General features: G+C 54.2%; 2 protein-coding genes and 2 long non-coding RNA genes across 4 annotated transcripts in view; 2 read left to right on the forward strand and 2 right to left on the reverse strand.

The window, feature by feature from the left end:
* Nucleotides 1–19752, forward strand: part of LOC128914844 (thymosin beta-15A homolog) — a 195681-nt gene that overhangs the window by 6121 nt on the left and 169808 nt on the right. The window lies entirely within an intron of this gene.
* CLDN2 (claudin 2) lies at nucleotides 531–2172 on the forward strand. Its single transcript, XM_054214485.1, has one exon. It carries the CDS (start codon nucleotides 841–843, stop codon nucleotides 1534–1536), a length of 696 nt encoding a protein of 231 aa, XP_054070460.1. The 5' UTR covers nucleotides 531–840; the 3' UTR covers nucleotides 1537–2172.
* Nucleotides 4906–10660, reverse strand: LOC128914846 (uncharacterized). The gene is made up of 3 exons (XR_008468449.1): nucleotides 9939–10660; nucleotides 7419–7516; nucleotides 4906–6896 (listed from the first exon to the last, which is right to left on the reverse strand). It is a non-coding gene; the product is annotated as an uncharacterized LOC128914846 (long non-coding RNA).
* LOC128914845 (uncharacterized) lies at nucleotides 14480–18948 on the reverse strand. Its single transcript, XR_008468448.1, has 5 exons — nucleotides 18680–18948; nucleotides 18231–18360; nucleotides 16615–16692; nucleotides 15814–16427; nucleotides 14480–15724 (listed from the first exon to the last, which is right to left on the reverse strand). It is a non-coding gene; the product is annotated as an uncharacterized LOC128914845 (long non-coding RNA).

A 19752-nucleotide genomic window follows, 5' to 3' on the forward strand; every position in this document is an offset into this window, starting at 1 on the left:
CGAGGGACGGGTCGCCCGGCTCCGGGGAAGCATCCCCAAGGTGCTGCCAGTGTGCTTCGCCCCGATGTAATCCTGCCCTCCATGGACCTCCGGGCTCTCCTGGGGACGCAGGCATCCCTGTCACCTGCATCTCTCTGCATCATTGTCCCCAGCAGCACGAAAAGGTTGATAACCGTGGTTCAGTCTAAGGTGGGCGCATCCCGTTGTCCCGCCGGAGCCTCAGGAGCTCGGGGTGGGTGGTGGGGGACCGCAGATGCCTTGGGTGAGCCCCCCGCAGATGGGGAGGAGGCGCAATCCCCCTTCCTCGGCTGGGAGAACCTCAGGGCCACCACCTGCAATCACCTCTGGCAGGTCCCAAAGAACAGGGCGCAGCTGTAGACTTTTTGGCTTCCTCGGCTCAGGACGTCGCAGCAGACAAGGGACCCCCAGGAAGGCAGCGGGCATTTTCCCCGCCAGTGGCCGACTCTCCATCCCTGCCTGCGGCCCCGGCACAAGGGAGGGCTTTGGCATCCTTCCCGGGCAGTGCTGCTCTGCCTCTGAAGTCTGGCTGGGGAGATAGCGGAGGTGAAAGGGCGCTTGGCGCTCCTCCACGGGCTTGGGTCAATCGTTAATCGGGGAGGGATTGCTTTCCACTCTTCGCAGGTAACCTCTCCTCCCCTCCGGCTCCCACCCACGCGCCAGTGCCCACACAAAACCGGCACCTCCGGGACAGGGGTGGAGCTGCGGCACAGCCGGCAGAGCAGCCGGCAGGGCCATGGGAAGGTAAGCGCGCCGGAGCGAGCCACTGGCAAGCCGGGTGAGAAGCCACGAGCCCCAGGGAGGTGACAGCCAGCCCCCACCATGGTGTCCATGGGACTCCAGCTGCTGGGCTATGCCGTGGCCTTCCTGGGCTACATTGGCACGCTGACGGCCACGCTGCTGCCCACCTGGAAGACCAGCTCCTACATCGGGTCCAGCATCGTGACGGCCGTGAGCTTCACCAAGGGGCTGTGGATGGAGTGTGCCACCTACAGCACGGGCATCACCCAGTGCGACATCTACAGCTCCCTGCTCAACCTGCCCGCCGACATCCAGGCAGCCCAAGCCCTGATGGTGAGCTCCTGCGCCGTCTCCTCCCTCGCCTGCCTCCTCACCATCGTGGGCATGAGGTGCACCGTCTTCAGCCAGGGCTCGCCAGGCAAGGACCGGGTGGCGGTGGCGGGCGGCGTGGTCTTCATCCTCGGGGGGCTGCTCTGCTTCATCCCGCTGGTGTGGAACATCCACGTGGTGCTGCGGGATTTCCACAATCCCGTCCTCCCCGACAGCATAAAGTTTGAGCTCGGGGAGGCACTTTACCTGGGCATCATCTCCTCCCTCCTCTCCCTCATCGGTGGCTTCATCCTCTGCACCTCCTGCCCTTCCCGGGACACAACGGCCACGTACACAAGCACCTACCAGCCCCGGCTGCTGGCAGGCAAGAGCCCCCGGCCCTCCGTTAGCCAGGCACAGAAGACCAAGAGCGAGCTCAACTCCTACAACCTGACAGGATACGTGTAGCGGCCGCGGGTGGAAATGGGGCTGGCATCTCTCCCAGCTCCCCAAAGCATCCGGGCTGGCACCGAGGGAGCGCGGGAAGAGGAGAGGACACAGCGGCATCTCCCGTGCTCAGCCCTCTCACTCGCAGGCTTGGGGGGGCGGGGGGTTTGATCCCACTCTCTCCCCAGGGATCCCGAGAGCCTTGCGACTGCTCAGAGATCCCAGCCGGTGGCTTACATCAGTGAAGGACCCCGAATCCAGCTTCTGTTCCCTCCTCCGTGCTGCCAGCCCGCAGGTAGCCCCTGGCACAGCGGGACCCCGCAGCCCCAGCGAGCCTGCCCGCGTGGGGATAGGTGGGCTTGTGCCCCCAGAGACTCACTGGCCACAGAGGCATCACAGGGGGGTCAGGGCGTCCGCACGGGTCCGGACTTGCCGCTGGGGCGGTTGCGTGCTGGTTGCAAACCAATGTCGCAATAAATCTGTGTTTCTAGCCAGGCTGTGGCTGAGCTTTCCTCCAGCAGCGAGTGGCCCTGGCAGCTCCCCCGGCAGGGTGGGCTGTGGTGGGGGCCGTGCTGGCCCACCCAGTGGGTCCATGGGGCTGAGGGCTCCCCCGGCCCTTGCTCTGGCCTGTCCCCCCCACCCCATGGCTTTGCCACCTGGGAGCCCAGGGGGGTGGGAGCGCTGTTGGGAGGGGGGTGTCACTCCTTTGCACGGTTTGTCCCTGGGCACCACGCTGGGAGGTTGCCATGTGCCACCACTGCGAGGGCGCCAGTGGGGGCAAGCGTGGCTCCACAGGGGCTAACGGCAGGCAACACACACACACCCCCAGCCCTGCTCGCTTCTGAGGGTGCAGGTATGACTGGGACTGAGGTATCCACAGGGCAATTCACTGCCCCTGGGTGGATGTGGCACCCCGAGGTCCGCAGGCAGTGGGGAGAGCCCCAGCATCATCACATCTCCATCCCAGGACGCTGTGAGCACCAGCACCCGGGAGGCAACACGGTCCCAAGCACCCGGCGCGGCCACTGGCCACAGCGGAGGCTGAGCACCCCAACACAGCTGCAGAGGGGTTCTCGCAGGTGGGTCCTGAGCCCGGGGGTCCTTGCAGGGGCTGCTTTGGGAGGAAAAAACCCACCAGTGAGCTCCAAGGGATGGGCAGGCAGGGACCAAGACTGCTCCACGTAACCCCTCATCAGCGGCAGGACACGCAGTGTGGTTGCAGCCCTGCACAGCAGCAGCATGACAGCCGGTGGCATAGTGGCACCGGGGGACGCCAGGCATGTGCCAGGGCATGGTAGGAGGAGAGGAGGTGCAGGCAGCCCCGCAGCCCACCGAGGAGCAAGTACCTTTTAACCACCATGTCCCCTCTGACATCCCACCACTGGAGGCGAGATAACCCTTGCGCTGCTGTGCCACAGCTCCGGGCCACCCAGCGACCCCCTCGCCCTGGCTCCCTGTCCCCCAGGGAGCAGGAGGCTTTGGTCCACCTGCTGGCCCCTCCTAGAGCAATTTAGATTAGGTCCCAGAGAGGAGGGGACCGTGTTCCCCACTCAGACGTCACCACTGTTACCCTTGCACCAGTGAAATCATGTTTGCCATGGGGTTAACACGCTCCTGATAACGGCGGGAGTCATGATTTCTCCCCTCCTCGCCGAGCAAGGGGCCACCCAGGGACCCATCCCCAGGGTGACACTCGCTGGAGGGGACCAGGGAAGATTTCAAGGCAAAGGCCAGTCATCCCCTTTCCATGGCCAAGGGACAAAGCACCGGCTCAGCCCCAGGTGGGCTGAGTTACTTATTGCTGCCCTGGGGAAAAGAGAGCCTTGGGAGCAGAGGATGGAAAGCGCTCAAGGATCTTCGCCCACCGGCTGCAGCCCCCCCAGGAGATGCCGCGAGTTCACTTAAGTCCTTCAGCCGTAAATGTTTTGTTTCTGGGCAGCCGACGCAGAGAGGAGGCGAGAAAATAGTTGGTACGAGAGGTCGCGCCTCCGAAGAGGAGGAATTCCCGGGCGCCGCGTCCTCGCCCCCCGCCTCCCACCCTGGGCTGCGGGGCCAGACAGCGCTGCCTGTGTCTGCGGGCAGGGGCTCCGCTAATTACACAAAGGGGCATTTGAAACCGCTCGATTCAGAGTTTGATTGCCGTGTTTATTAACACAGTGTCTATTAACACATTAATTCAAGCAGCAGAAGGGAAGATTTCTGGTTTTAGAAGAGTCAGCTTTTGCACGGCTTCCCCCCCCGCGCCCCGCGAAGGGGAGAGGGACAGGCAAGGGCAGGCAGAGCTCAGAGCTCGGGTACGGGAACAGCCCTGGTTTGGACAGACGAGCACAGGGCAGAGGCACCGCAAGGGGCCCCCAACGTCCCCAACAGCCCCTCGGGTTTCTTTCTCACCTGTGCAGAGCCAGACCCCCCATTCCTTGGGTGCAGCATGGCAGAAGAGGAGCTGACAAGCACCACACCAAAAAGGGGGCGAGCCTTTCCCCAGCACCCCCGTGCCCCCGGCCATGCCAAGGGGGACCCCCTTGCATGCAAGGGGGTTTCTCTTGTCCAGCTTTCCTGGCCTTTAACTTGAACGCACCCAAAGATGTGAAACTTGGCCCCAGGGCAAGGCAGGTTGAAAAGGATTTTCCTCTTCTTCACCAGCGGGAGGGGAGGATGGGGAAGGGAAGGACATCGAGTGCACAAACGCGGTGGCGGTGGTTATCTCTGCCTGGTGCAATCGCCGCCTTCCCTGTTAGCAATAAGCCGGGTCCTCGAGGGCAGGCTGGATGTGGCCCAGCCTGGGGCCAGAGAGGACGGGAGCCCAGGCTGCCCCGGGGGCCACCACCGCCAACGGGGAGCGTGAGCAGAGGGATGGAGCCGAGCCAACCCCTCGGGTCTCCTCTTGCCCCTCACCAGCTCAGCGGGAAAAGCTGAGGGCACTCCGGGTTTTCCTGCAGGAAAGCCATAGAGGAGCGTGGGCCCAGCTCAGGACGGGAGCGGGATGCGAGGGGGACAGGCAGCCAGGGGGAAAGCAGAGGAGGGGTGGGAAGAGGGCTGGGCGGTGGAGCAGGGACCCTTCCAGCCCCTCGATGGACGGCCAGGCTGCAATGACTAATCCTCCATCATAAGGAAATTAGCCCTTCCCCTCTCTTCTTGCTCGGGATGATGCCTCACATGAAGAAAGGGGGCAATAAAATACTAACGTGTCCTTATCTTCAAAAGCAATAGAGGCACGATAAACAGCACACCTGAACCTGCAGCCACACCTAGGCCAGGGGCTGCGACCTCATCGGACGGTCCTGAGAAACACGCAGAAAGTCACAACTCCTTCTTTCTGCCCCCCCGCCACAGAGCGCCCCTGGGGATGCCCTGGCCAAAGCCCCCTCCTGCTTCCCTGGCTGCTGCCCCATGGGAGCAGAGCCCCTTCCCTTGCAGAGCACTGGGAAGGGATGCCCGGGGGGGGGCGAAAAGGCGCAGGTTTGTCCCAGAGCCATCCAGATCCCACACCTCCTGCTTCCCTGGAACCCCCCAGGCAAGCAGAGCTCAGCGCCTTCTGGCATCCCTCTGGTTCCTGCCTAACGCAGGGTCTGATAGAGCAGCAAATAATCCATGAGGAGTATCGGGCCAGGTGCTGGGAGAGCCCGTCTCTGCCTGCAGCCCCCGGGCAATGCTCAGATAGCAGAGGCAGGAGGGGGAAGAAAATTCAGGCCAAGTTCCTGATGGCTGAGGCTCTTGGAAAGGGCATCCACATTCCTCCACCCAGCTGCTGCACCCTCCCAGCCGCCTCCCGCGCCGTGCCGGAGCCTCCCGGCCCCTCGGCAAGCCAGGGCTGGCATGGAAGAGCACAAAGCCTTCCTACCCATGGTGTTGCAGCCATCTTTTCAGGAGCAGCAGAGGATGCACTATGGAGAGGGGATGATCTCAGGCACTTCAAATCCTGACTCCCGGGCTGGGCTAAGCAACAGCTTAAGTCATGGATTGTGTTGGTGGGAATGGGAGACGCGCTCCTTGCCCCAGCCATGCCTCAAGCCCCACCTGATATCCCCGCTGGTGGCCAAGCTCTAGCCTCGTGGCTTCACCTCAGGGCATCTGTGATGCTCGGCTGGCAATTGCACTCACCTCCCAAGGCTTCCCATCCTCCCAAAGCCTTGGGGATGGCCCCGTCTGGAGTCCCACAGCCAGGACACTGCCATGAGACCGTTGGTGCCTGGATCTTCTGGTTTTAATGGGAGACATTGCAATGGAGGTGAGGGAATGTGAGAAACCAGCTCCTCTTTGGAAAACACCTTCAGTCGGAGGGAAAAGCCTGTCCACAAACTCACAGCTTTCCATAGCCTCCTGGAAGAGACCTGTTTAAAGGCACTTTAAAGGATTCTTGTGGTCTTTAAAGAAAGATATGAGGGAAACAGGGCGGAATGAACTCCATGGTACCGCAGGGGACAGAGACCTTTGGGTGCACCAGAGATCACTAGAAAGCTCGTTCCTGTCTGGGTTTGAACAACTGCTCAGAACTCTATCAGGAGAGTTATAAAAAGTCTTTATCTCGGAAACCCATGCTACCTCTGAAGAGGACATGGATGTTTGATCTTCCAGGCATTACATTAACATCACAATCAGATTTTTCCGTAATTTGAGTCTAATTTATGTTAGTGGAGCTTCAGGTTAGCGAATTCAGCAAACCTAGAATACATGCAACGCGTAAAAGCGAGAGCAGTCTTTATCAGTAGAATCTACACCCAATTCAGTGAGTAAAATAAGCTTTATCAGCAAGACACATTTTCATAGTGGTGTAAACATAAGTTCTTCCAGGGATTTTACAGAAACATCAGTGAAAACAGACTCCATCCCTAGCCAAGGAGACCTGGCTGAGAGAACTGAAGAGAAATTGTCCCACACCCTCGGCATCTCCACTGCCGATTGATGGTTAAGCAGCACTGCACTGCACTGCATAGAAGAGATGAAGACCAGAGGATCCCAAACACCTTTACATGGACAAACGCAGATGCAACCGCATTAGGAAGTAGGCAGAGTCATCCCAAGCAATCCAGTCTACCAGCCGGTCATCTCCCTGCTCAGGGTACACTTGAGGGCACCAACATTTCGGCAGCTGCTGACCTAGGATCATACCTAGAAGATGTTCAGACCCCAGACACAGCTGAGCCCCTCCAAGCTCTCTGCTGTGTGCCAGGAGTCTGGAATAAACAAGAAGTCATCCCATAAGCAGAGAAACCAGGGAGGCTTCGCCAGCTGTGGGGTTGCCTCTTATCTCCGTTCAGGATTTCAGAGGAAGGTTGTGCTTTGACGAAGCTTTTCCCACACCGGAGAACTAATCTTTCCTCAAGGCAGGTGCCTTTTTTCACAAAATGTACGCACCATCTATTTCTGGGATGTCCAGCCTGCTAAAAAAGGACAAAACCAGGACAAAACCCACGTCACAAAGAGCGTGATTGCCTTGAACTCGCTTTCCTAGAAAAGGTGTCTCTCTAGGTTTCTCAGTTCACTGGAGCAAAGTCCCACACCACCGGCTATACCTGGCAGGTGCTCCCAAGATTGCTCCGACAGATGCATTTTCATTACCCAATTTTTTAAGCCCTTTCCTTTTGGGGTGGTGGGAATGATTCCAGCCTTCAGTATTTTCCGAGGCGTAGAGAAGCCCAAGGAGTCTGCAGGCATGACAGAACTAAGGGCAGACCACAGCCATCGCTGGCTCCACGACCATGATGCCCCATGCCCTTTGAGCTATTCCAGTACGCTTTTACAGGAATAAGGGTGCTGCCCTTTGCCTTTGGGTTTTCCCCCAGCTGCAGGGGAGGCCAGGCACCACATCTCGCAGAGCGTGGGTAGGCGAGGAGGCAATTAACCTCTGATCTTCCCCCACGACTTAACGCAACATCGTTGGCCTTCTGCTCTTCCCAACCCACCTTTATTTTAATGGTGTTTCCAGATTGCCAACTGGCGGGTCGTTTCGCCTCAAGTCCCACTCTCTCCATCCCCGACAGGCTGAGGAGGCACAGGCTGCCTGCGCCCGTGGGAGGCCGGCAGGTAAGAGAAAGCAGATGGAAAAAATTATTAACTCCTTGTTTTCAAGGCAAGGAGAGCAGGCACTTTGGGACCAGGGACATTCCTCGGCAAGGGGAAGGACGTCTCTGCTGCAAAGCCCCTGGAAGGGGAAAGTGGCTCCCAGCAGAAAGCCCCCGTAGCCCAGCCCTAGGGAGCGAGACGTGAAGAACTGCAGCTGCCAGGAGCCTGCTAATCACGGAATCACAGAATGGCTAGAGTTGGAAGGGACCTTAAAGACCATCTAATTCCATCTGCCCTGGGCAGGGACACCTCCCATCAGACCAGGTTGCTCAAAGCCCCGTCCAACCTGGCCTTGAACCCCTCCAGGGATGGGGCAGCCACAACTTCTGTTAAATTTCCACCTCCCCAGGCAGAGCTGGCTACAGACCTCTGTAGCTGACATCCCAGGACCTGGTCTCAAACAAGGGTCTTGCTGTGAGTTATGGCCTCCTTCCCAAAACTGAAGCAACCCCTCTCCCAGATGTGCTAGAGTGGCTAACATCCCACATAAGCCACATGGGCTGATTTCTGGCTTGTAAGTCTGCAGCTGAAAATAGTCAAGTTTTACTGCAGAGGACACAGGTAGATGCAGCTAATCCACCCGACTTCAGTACTTCTGGCTGAGTAAAAGCCTCAAGGGGAAAAAGAAAGGGAGCAAAGCACACCGTAAAGACAGCCTAGTCCTGTATGAAGCGATAATTTTGTATCCTCAGCTGTCCTTGAGCGCAGCTGCCCTTTCCCATGGGAGATATTTGCAAAACAGAGGGAGGCTGCCCACAAAATACAGCATTAAACCTCCCAGCTCAGGGGTGGGATGGAGAGACCCTCGCCGACCACGGCAGCGTGAGCCCAGGGGAAACGCGGCACTGCTCTTCCCTGGCTCCTCGCACCTCCTGCAACGCAGGACAGCAAGGGCAGGACAGGCTGGGTTTCCCCCCTGCCCCGAGCCTTGCCAGGGCTGCTGGCTACAGCCCCAGGACTCCACGGGACACAGCACGGTACAATCAGTACCTCAGGGAGGACGCGGAGAGCTCTGGGACGAGAAAGCTCTGCTAAACAGCCTTATCTTCGAGATGCTTTTCTGACCTCCTCACCTGCAATAAGTATTTATCTTCACTACACAACTTAATCCCCTCCAAACTACTATGGCATCAAGCTTCCGGCACGGGCACTGTTGAGCAAGCTTTGCGAGATGCAGGAGACGTGGCAAGTTTCAAAACCAGGTACTTTGATACCACCTTATCTAAGGAAAATTAATAGCGGCACTGTTTGCCAAGTTACATCCATTTAGGAAACGCTCCATCACAGAACCACTTTGCGTGTTATTTCTTTACACCGAGGGAAACAAGTCAGCTCAAGAAATGTCAAAAGACCCACGTATTGCTATAAGGAGGATATATTTTGCCTTGCTGGTAATGTGAGACACGGAGAGGTGAGAGCACGAAGCCTGCTCACTGTTCACAAGTTGTGAAACGCTTCCGTAGGCTCACGGAGCTCTGCCGAGTGATGCTTGCATCAAAGCTGCCCTTTGCTCACCACCTCCTCGTTCAGCAAAGCCCACTCCTATCACTAAGTCTGGAGTGTCTGTTTTCCATACAACATGCAAACAAACATGTTCTCCTTTCCCCGTGCGGCAGGAATTAACCAAGAGGAGCTCAGAGCTCTGCCACGGCTCCCTGCTGGGGATGGGGTCTAGCCCGAGGGCTCTGCACGTGACGTGAAAAACATCAGGGATGTCTGTGAATAATCTTCTAAAAAAAATAAGGTCAAGTAGTATTAGGGATAAAGCTCAGATCCCAGAGCTAGTTATACTGCCATGGAATAAACAAGATGCAAAGAGGAGCAGCATCAGCTAAGATTACTAGCACAACACATATGTGCTGTGAAGAGCATCGAGATCAAGCCTGAAGGAGGTGTGGACATTTCCTGCTTTAGAAGCAGCTTTGGAGGAGAAAATAACGGTCTGCCTCTTCCCTTGCCCTGGGTAGATGCTTTGAAAGGATGACTGGCTTTTGGGATAAAACTACATGACCAGAAGCACGACAGCTCCCTGAGATCGTTGGCTATTTTGCACTTCAGAAACTGCATTTCATGCAATCGTTTCAGAAAAACTAACGCACGCAAGTGTCCTGGACGTTGTGAAAGGAAACTTCAGCTCATTGGGATTTCCTGGTACAGAATCAATCTCCTCAATAGCTCTATTGAGAATTAAACGTGATGGGGGCGTAGTCCTGTGGTTTGAGGACCAGCTGGTGAGACGCCAAGAGCAAAAAAAAAAACCAAACATGAATGGAGATAAGAAACGCTACCTTCCAACCATGAATGGAGGGAGATAAGGGAGCTAACCTTCAAGCTCAAGTGTTACCACCCGCAGCACTGACCTGGAAACACAGTAAACAGCACAATCTGAAAACATCAAGAGAGGTCACAGAAACAACTCGGAGATCTAGAAACAGGAGCTGAAAACACACCAGGATTCGACCGGACAGGAAATCAGGAGACGCAGAGACAGCACCTACAGACCGCAGAAAAAGCACAGTTGTGTAGACACGTCCTCTCTATCTCCACTACCACCAGGGAAAGTAACTTCCGTGGTAACGTGTGTAAGTCCAGCCATGGGGGAAAGGACGTGGCAAAGTCTGTACCCTGCAGGATGGGGTAAACCGTCCACATAACTCTGTTGCTCAACTCGGACTTTCAGGCCACACACGCTACACATGTTTGGTGATAGCACCTAAGCCGCTGGTTTCTGTCACGTGGTCTCGTGCCATTCCAGGACAAATGAAGTGTTTGAGTCAAAGGATCAACGCTGTGCTGGCCACCCAGCACTCCCTCCTCCATACCCACCATCCCGGCAAGAGAACGCGCCTCAGGAAGGACAGCAAGTGCACGACTGCAAGGGGGGGCTTCTCCTCAGCTCCTTTAAGCCAGTCTCCCTGTACGGGGGGCCTACATGAAAGCTGGGGAGGGGCTGTTTGCAAGGGCGTGTAGCGATAGGACGAGGGGCAATGGCTTTAAACTAGAGCAGGGCAGGTTTAGATCAGACATCAGGAAGAAGTTCTTTACACTGAGGGTGGTGAGACACTGGCCCAGGTTGCCCAGAGAGGGGGTGGAGGCCCCATCCCTGGAGACATTCAAGGCCAGGCTGGATGAGGCTCTGAGCAGCCTGCTCTAGTTGAAGATGTCCCTGCTCCCTGCAGGGGGGTTGCACTAGATGGCCTTTAAAGGTCCCTTCCAACACAACCCATTCTGTGATTTTGTGATTCTGTGATTTTATACCTGTAAGAAACCATGTTGGATTCAGGAAGCTTCTGAGCTGGAAACAAGTACAGGCTTGAAGTCTACTGAACTATATGCACTTGCCCTTTGTTTTTCCCCAGGAACCATGCTGGGGGCAGGACAGGGAGCTGCAGCACCCTTTGGTCTGAGAGAGATCGTTCCCCCATGTCACGTCTGGCTGCTCTCAAGCCCCACATCTTCCTCCAAACACCCCATCGTCCCCAACATTTCCCAGGTTAAAAGGATAGCCAGCAGCGTGACCAAAGAAGAGTCTATGAAAACAAGCCTAAAAAGCACGTTTAGAGGTGAAGCTCCCACAGGACAGCCTCTGTTGAACGAAGCTGGGCTCAGCCACGCTGGCCCCGAGCCTTGCAGCAGACCCGACTGCCAGCCCCAGCGTCACCGTACCACCGACTGTTCCCATAGCTACACAGGAAGACAAATTTAGTTCAAGGAACCTTGCGTTGCTACATTATTTAACAAACAAACAGACACGCTCAAGAGGAAAAGGCAGGCAGAGACCTAGTTTAGCTGCTGCTGCGTGGGCTGATCAGACCTATGAACTCGAAACTGCTTCCCAGAGGGAAAGGGGCCAAATCCTGACCCTCAGCACCATTCTGCTCTAGCCTGGTCAGCTGTGTTAGTCACACGAGGACTCCAGCATGGCCACTGAGGAGTGCCCGGGCTGCACTTTCCTGGGATACTTCTTGCACCAGGAGCTGGGCAGCCACCAGCAGGGTCTCCCTGCCTCTCCGCTATGCCACCCGGAGTGCTAAGGAGGGTGGCCAAGGGGTTGCTGGGGTGTCCCTTGGCCAGGCGAGACCCAGCCTGGCTGTGCTGGGAGCCGTGCCTGCGCTGCAGTCCCCTCTGCTCACATTGCCTCTGGGTTTCCACCGCCTGGGGAACACCAGCCCCAGCGATGGGGAGCAGAAGAGCCATGCCAGTCCTGCAAAACCAGAGGAGGGGAAGGAGAACACCCTGCCCCACCAGAATGATGACCTAGAGCATGAGCAAAGAAACCAGGGTTTTATTAATGACCAGGTGCAAAAGGCACGGTGGCAGGAGGGAGGGGACTACTCCACCATGAGGTTTGCCTCCTCCAGTATGGTCTGCAAGATCTCATCCACCTGATCCACCTTAATCAAAGGTAATATCCTGGATGAACGAGAGAAGCCAGCTCGCGTTCACAGGCAGGTTCTTAAGTTTCTCCATAACACTGTGGGCAAGAGGGCAAAAGCCAAGAGGAGAGTCAGTGGCGAGAGCCTGGATCTGATACCTCCCATCACACGCCCTTCTTGTCCCCCTTCCTACCAGCAGTACCACGTGCGCTGGGGTTCCTTGCTCCATCCCATTCTTATCTCCATTACAGACCCAAGACTGTGCAAGGGATCCAGCGGAAAGGTATAGGACGGAGATAGCTTGGATAAAGCATGTTTCTGTAGGTCATCTTTGAAGCCAGATCAATTGTTTGGATTCATCTGGTGATTCTACCTCCTCACAACAGCAGGATCCTCACTTACAACCCAGTTACATATACAGCAGGGTGATAGATACCAGCGAAGCAGTGTCCTGTGGAAACAGCAGCCCACCATCACTCCTGCCCTCTCCCACACCTTAGGGATAACGGGGACCGCCATCCAGCCAACCCACAGCTCTGACCTCTTCACGTCTTCTTTCTCTGGGGCCCTGCAGGAAACCTGTGCCTCCCTCAGCACCCCCTAAGTGCATCTCTGTATCCTTGAGTCTCTCCATCAGTTCAGCCTTCTCCTCTGCAGGCCTCGCCAGCTTTGCTTTCTGCTTCTGCCGTGCAGTTTGGCAGTAACACGTGCATTTCTTGCTGCAGGGCAAGTCTTCCATCTTCTGAGCTCTGAGCAGCACCAGTTCCTGTTGGTATTTCAGGAACTCTGTTTTCAGGCAACACTTCTCATGTCAATTTTCTCCACCTGAAATGGGAGGAGGACGCACACGCAGGAATTAGCTCAACTGGTGTCACGGTTTAACCTTGGGCAGCAACTAAGCCCCACACAGCCACACACTCACACCCCCCCGGTGGGATGGGGGAGAGAATTGGGAGGGTAAACGTAAGAAAACTCATGGGTTGAGATAAGACAGTTTAATAGGTAAAGCAAAAGCCGCGCATGCATGCAAATCAAAATAAGGAATTCATTCATTACTTCCCATCGGCAGGCAGGCGATCAGCCATCTCCAGGAGAGCAGGGTTCCATCATGCGTAATGGTTGCCAGAGAGGCCAACGCCATCAATCCAAACATCCGCTCCTTCCTTCTTCTTCCCCCACTTTTATTGCTGGGCATGAAAGCACATGGTCTGGAATATCCCCTCGGTCAGTTGGGGTCGGCTGTCCCAGCTGTGCATCCCCCCAGCTGCTTGTGCACCCCCAGCCCATCGCTGGTGGGGTGGTGTGAGGATCAGGAAAGGCCTCGGCTCTGCATGAGCCCTGCTCAGCGGTAGCTAAAACACGGGTGTGTTAGCAAGGCTAGTTTAGTCACTACACTAAAGCATAGCACCATAAAAGCTAATATGAAGAAAAGTAACTCTGTCCCAGCCAAAATCAGCACAATCAGCAAGATCAAGAGAGCTTTGTGAAGCCTGAAGAAGTTAGAGTCAGCAGATCTTTACGGAGAAGTCACTCCTCAACCCACTTTGACGTGCTCTCTCCAAAACCCTCCAAACCAGCACAGATGCAAGGCCACAAATTCACTACCTTGCACTGGAGCACATCCCACTCTGCTGAAATAGTCATCAGTTCCACAAAGATCTGGTCTTCCAGGTTCCACTGGTCTTCTCACATTGCCCCGCTCCATTATATCCTCCTGCTCCTGTGCGTTAAGGACCTGCAATTCTCTTCCTCCTCTATCTCCAGTGCTGAGACATGGAGCTTTCTCCCCCTTTGATCTGTCAAGTCTTGCCTTCCAACCAAATGGGAAGAGCCGAGTGGGAGCGTCACCACTTGCAGCAGTCTTCAAAACACCAACCACCACAAAGAATCCCTTGTCTATGTCTTTTGTGCTCCTGTATGAATTTACGCAGGCACTCAAGTCTATAGCCTGTCCCTCTGCTATTAAGTTTGGCATTTGCTTTCCAGCTTCCCCTGGACCACTCCAGCCTCCCTCGGTTCTCCTGCTGAGCTGCTGGGCAGTGATGGAGTCTCTGCCTTGAGGCAGCATCACACACTGTTAGCGGGGCTGGTGCTGCTCAGAGTGCCCGGCTGCTCTTTGAGCAGACAGATCATAGAATCACAGAATGGTTCGGGTTGGAAAGGACCTTAAAGATCATCTAGTTCCAAACCCCCTGCCCTGGGCAGGGACACCTCCCACTAGACCAGGCTGCTCAAAGCCCCGTCCAGCCTGGCCTTGAACACTTCCAGGGATGCGTCATCCAAAACCTCCCTGGGCAACCTACGCAAGATTTGCAAGCTGCCACCTGCATTCAGGTTCTCCTGTTTCACGTGCAGAAGTTTTCCCCTTTCTCAGTAAGATACTGCAAAGCTCTTCTGAAGGGGAGAGGTCGAAGGGCTGGGACAAGTCAGGTCTGGGCATGAAGATTCCACCAGGCACCCCACGCTTTTCCAGTATTTCTTCTTTTATGGTCAGCTTGGTCTTGCTGGGGAAAAAAAAAAAAAAAAAAAGAAAAAAGAGAGGCTGAGCAGGCTGGAGTGTCCCCAGTTCACAGCACTGCTGACCTCAGAGCTCTTGGACCTGACTCGCTTGTAACACAATCAAAAGCCTGACTTCAGGAAGGGAAAGGCCAGTCCATCTGCAAGTCTGTGTTACAGCCTGGGCTGTTGGATGGATTCCCAAACAGCGCTGAGCAAATAGGACAAGGAACACGGGCACAAAGGGGGAGCAAAGGAAAAAGCAGAGCGTGGGGGAACTATAGGGATGTTGAGAGAGAGGAACAGGGTTGGAGGGCCAAGATGTTGATGGAGTTCATTGGAGGTGCTGCAGAGAGCTCATAGAATCACACAATGGTTCAGGTTAGAAGGGACTTTAAAGATTGTCTAGTTCCAAACCCCCTGCCCTGGACAGGGACATCTCCCACTAGACCAGGTTGCCTAAAGCCCCATCCAGCCTGGCCTTGAACAATTCCAGGGTCATGTTTGGAAAAAGTGGTTCAGCATGGCAGCAGTGACAAGAAACAAGAGGGGCCTGGGGAAGAGCTGAGGCAGGGAAAACAAGATATGTCAGGAGATATCACGATGAGAGAAGCAGCTTTGAGAATTACTGATCTGAGCTAGCTAGGGGTGAGCAGGACTGTTCTCATCACACGTTTTCAAAGCTGCTGTAACCCAGTGGTCTTCTCCCTCCCCAAGATCCCGCAAGGAGGAGCAGAAGGTCAACCAGACAGATCTCTGATCCACCAACCAGCTGCATCATGTGCAGGGGGCCACAGAGAGAGAGGTGCCAAGAGCTCGACTGCTGACAACCCAACAGCCCCATTGCAGGTCTTCCCCTGGGCAACCGGTGGGCAGACGCAGGGGCCAGGCAGAAGGGACAAGTGCGGGACACGACCAGGCAGCCCCTCAGCCGGGCAAGTAGTGCCACCGTGTGGGAGCAGCCCACATTGTTCTCCCATGACACGGGCAGTGAGGGTTTCGGGAAGGGTGAAGGAGAGAAGTTGAAAATATATACATAAATAAATCTTCTCTGACACCCCCCCCCCCCCATCAAAAAAGTTAAAGAGAACGTGAGACTTATCCAGATAAATTCTCTCAGCCAGAAAACTGCCTCCTTGCTGGAAGCCAAATGGTATCTGGTTTCTCCTGGGTAAAAACATCCTCTGTAAAGAGCAACTCAGAGAGAGACAGAGGCGAATGCTCCAGCGGTGGAGAGGCTGTCACGGCAGCTGTCATCCGGACTGGCCACGGGGCTGGAAAACATGGAGATGAATTTAGCTCACAGGGGTGTGAAGGTGTTAACGCTGACACACAGAAACCAGGAGGATTTGAAAACACCAACCTGGCAAGGATTTCTCTTCCTCCCGCTGTTCCACCCTGCTCCCCTTCTCTGTCTGGATACAGAAGGATGAAGGAGCATTTGAGTCCTGCAGATCCCTCTCTCCAAAAGGGAGGGAAGAGAAAACTATCCAGGACAGATCCACTAGCTTTAGCCAGGCTTCCTTCCAGCAAACCACGTCTCACCAAGGCCTTCCACACTGCTGAAACCCAAAGGGAGAAACCTCACAGCCTTCTGCATCCTCTTCTAGCCACGGGAGGCAGAAAGGAACACACTAGGACTGGGGGGACAAGGTAGGATTGAGCGCAGGCACCGGACCTGCCCTGATCCCTGTTACTGTTAAGAGTTTTGAGCGTGTCCAAGCTGTACACAAACAAGAATCAAAGTCTCATTTTATATGATGCTGCAACATCTTCACGTCTTGGCATCTCTCTTGGCAGGAGGAAACACGGGTAACAGTGAGGCAGGGCTGAGAGCCTGCCAAGCCCTGCAGCACCAAGCATCAAGGCTTTCCTTGTGCTGGCTCCTGCAAGTCTTCTCCCTCTTGCCTCACTTGCTGTCCCACGGTCTCCACAAATGATGATGACAATCTCCTCCTCTTCTCTGTGTCCAGCTCCCTAGACCAACAAAAGGGAAAAAAAAAAAGAGCAAGTTTCTCCTTGCTGCATTACCAAGGGGTAACCCGCAGAACAGAACAAGAAAAAAAACAGCAGACATCTCCTGTATGCAGGACACCCAACGCCTCTCCTTCTCCAGTCCTTGCTCCAGGTAGCTGAGCTGCAAACTGGAACTGGATATACTCACCCTTTCTGGCATTTCCGTCTGTATCTGGGCCTCTTCTCCTCATCACTGTATTCCTGCTCCTCAGGTGCCAAACGGCTTCTGCAACAAGAGCAGTCAACCATGCCCGAGTGTGTGACAGAACAGTTTGACTCCCCTCTCCCACCAAAAATCTCCATGGTTCGGACATCTATGCAATGTCTCTAATCCTTTAGGATTTCAGATAAAAGAAGGTCAAGAGAACAGCTGAAGAATCAAACACTGTGCTTAAGGGCTAACAGGCAAAGGAGCCACGTGAATCCCCAAATAACACAGATGAAATGAAGCACAGACTATGAGACCAGAGTTCAGCACAGCACACATTTTGCCAGTCATCTCTGCTTCAAGTTTTGAGTTGCCAGAGAAACGCGTCGTAACCCATGTGGGCAGCATACACCACTAACACCGGCTCCTTCAAAGGAAAGGAACCGTCACAGTCATGAGTTATGTGGAAACGGTCTATATGAAGAGTTCCCTCTTCGCACTACTATACATTTGCAGGGATGTCCTGAAGCACAAGATAAACATCCTGCATATACAGGTTTAAAAGAGAACCGTAACTTACTTTTCTGGCAGCCACAAGTACTGCACAGGTGTTTTCACTGAACTGTCCAACGCATTCTTAGGTCTCAGACTTCAGACGATGCTGCTAACTCAGAAATCATCTGTACACCTAGGCAATCCTAGTTACTCCCTCTACAGCACCTTCCTTGCTTGCTCTGGTCCGCCGCCACCTTGCTGCGTGCTCAGTTGAGCCAGGTCAGTCTGAAGGTACCCACGAATCCCACGGTCCGTTTGTCTGGCTTGACAAGGACTGTCTCCCGTCTGTAATCTGTGCTGCTTTCTCTTCCAGATCAACGACGTTTAATGTACCAGAGAGCTTTAAATGGAAGCAGTTCTGTATTAGCTTCCTCCTCTGCTGAAAAGTGGCTTTATTATCTAGTTTCTAGGCTATAAAAAATTACTCGTCAGTCTCCAGAGCCAACTGATTTCCTTAATAGTTCGGCATGAAGGCCATCTTATCTACATTTGTGGAATGCCGAAATCCAACAGATAACGGCAATTCGGCCGTATAAACCGGTTGCACCCTGGAATTAGTTGATCAGAGAAAAGGAATTTCCTTCAGTAACATCACAACAGTTGGTCTCAGTCACAGCTCTACCAGTTTTTTCTGGTTAGCATTTAAGCTGATATTCTTGGTAAGAAAGTAAAGCTTTTTATTTTCTCCAACAGGTCAGATCTCAACATGAAACTATATTTTGTTATTAGCAGTTTTGCCATTTGACCGTAATTCAATCAGCACATTTAACTAAAGCCCATCCAATCCTACAGAAGGACTGTAATTAAATGGCCAGATTCCTCTAGATCAAAGGCTGTTACTTTAAAGGCATCAGGAAAAAAAGGGGTCAGGCAGTGACCAAAGCAAGCATGCACTGAAACATGTTCCCATTGTAACATCGCCTATTTTAATGAAGATCTGTATTCACAGGTATGCGGAAGGAAAGCAGGAAGTCAAGCATTTGACAGAAACCATTTGTATTTTGAGGATGCGAGATGGCATGGAAAAAAGTCAGCCAGGACTCAATTCACAAGTCTCCTACCTGTATTTGGGGAGGGGATGGAGACGACAAAAGGAGCTTTCTGGTAACAATGGTAGGGTCAACCTGGTCAGGAAGCTTCCTCCACTTCAGATATTCTTCACATTGTACCCACGTCTGGTCTGGTCTCTCTCTGCAAAAACCCAACGCTCAGTCTGGGTATTTTAAGCGTGGAGTAAACACCAGGAAAGGCTGTTCAGAACAAGCGCTGCCACCTGACCCCAAAGCAATCCCAGCCCATTTGGCCCAGGTCATGGGATGGTCCGGGGCAGCCAACATGTCTCTGCGCTCCTGAGGACACCCTGCCTTGTGGTGTGGCATCCCTCCTAGTAACCACCGGGCCAAACTCCACAGGTTCAAATCTCAATTCCCTATAGGAAGGAGGAGTCCAGTCACCCTTTGTCCAGTCCAGTCACACCTCTGCTCCTCCTGGTGGCACATTCCCACCCCACCTCGGCCAAGGGAAACCCTCAGGCCTTTAATGCTGCAAAGATCAGAGCAGTGGCAAACTGGTTCCTATGCTGTCATGCAAGCTGCATCCAGATTTCACAAGTTCCTCTGTGCCATCTTCGCTTTCCAACAGCTTTTGAGTTTCTGTCCCAGCACAGCGATCATCTATTTGGAAGGAAGAACTCCGTAAGAAGCTGAGCAACTCCCACTGGCACAACAGGCAGTGGCGAGGAACAACCAGGGCAAATACAAACCCCTTCCCCAAGAACTTGACTTAGACTTATGACTGCAGGTTTTAGGTTGGCACCTTAGCAGCCCTTCTGCATCACTTACCCCACAGCTGCAAAAACTGGACCAGTATCATCATAAAAAAGTTCAGGCTACAGGTCCCTTTCCCCAAGTGCAGCCTCTCCCAAAGTGTGGAGTGCTGCACCCCCCCGAAGAACAGTGGCTAGTGCCTGGAGGGCACCCCTTAGGCTGGAGGCTCTACATGAGCATCAGACGACTTCTTTTTGCTTTATAGGCATGTTCCCGGTTTGGGCAGCTCCGCTGACGTGTACACAAACACAGGCTCCATTTTATTTCTGATGAGTCTCCTCAGGGCTGGAGTCTTGTGCAGGAATGAGCTGGAAGAACACAAAGACTGTGCCCTTTCCTCAGCCCAAGGCTTTATGTTTGTACCGGACTTTCAAGATAAAATTCTCCATGCCCTCTAGGGGCACTAGAGAAGGAAAAATTGGGCCAATTTGGGGCTACTTCACAATAAACAGACCTAAGAACATGCACAGTGCTCAGAACAAAGGCTGTATCAGAGTGCAACCCTCTCCAACCAGCAGCCTTGGGCAAAGGTCTCTATCATTGGTACTCTTTGCCTTCTTCAAAGTCCTTTTCATTGTGTGCTCAATTCAGGAAGGTGCATTCAATTACACCAATCACACCTACACCTCCTCACTGCACCAGGGGCCAGAAATGAAAGGAAAGAGCTGCTTTAGCCAATTCTGCTCAGAACGAAAAAAAAAGCAGTCTTTTGGGCAGGACTCGCTAACACCCTAAACCCCTAATACAAAGGTTGATG

This window comes from Rissa tridactyla, chromosome 9 (assembly GCF_028500815.1).
Source record: "Rissa tridactyla isolate bRisTri1 chromosome 9, bRisTri1.patW.cur.20221130, whole genome shotgun sequence".
Classification (NCBI taxonomy): domain Eukaryota; kingdom Metazoa; phylum Chordata; class Aves; order Charadriiformes; family Laridae; genus Rissa; species Rissa tridactyla.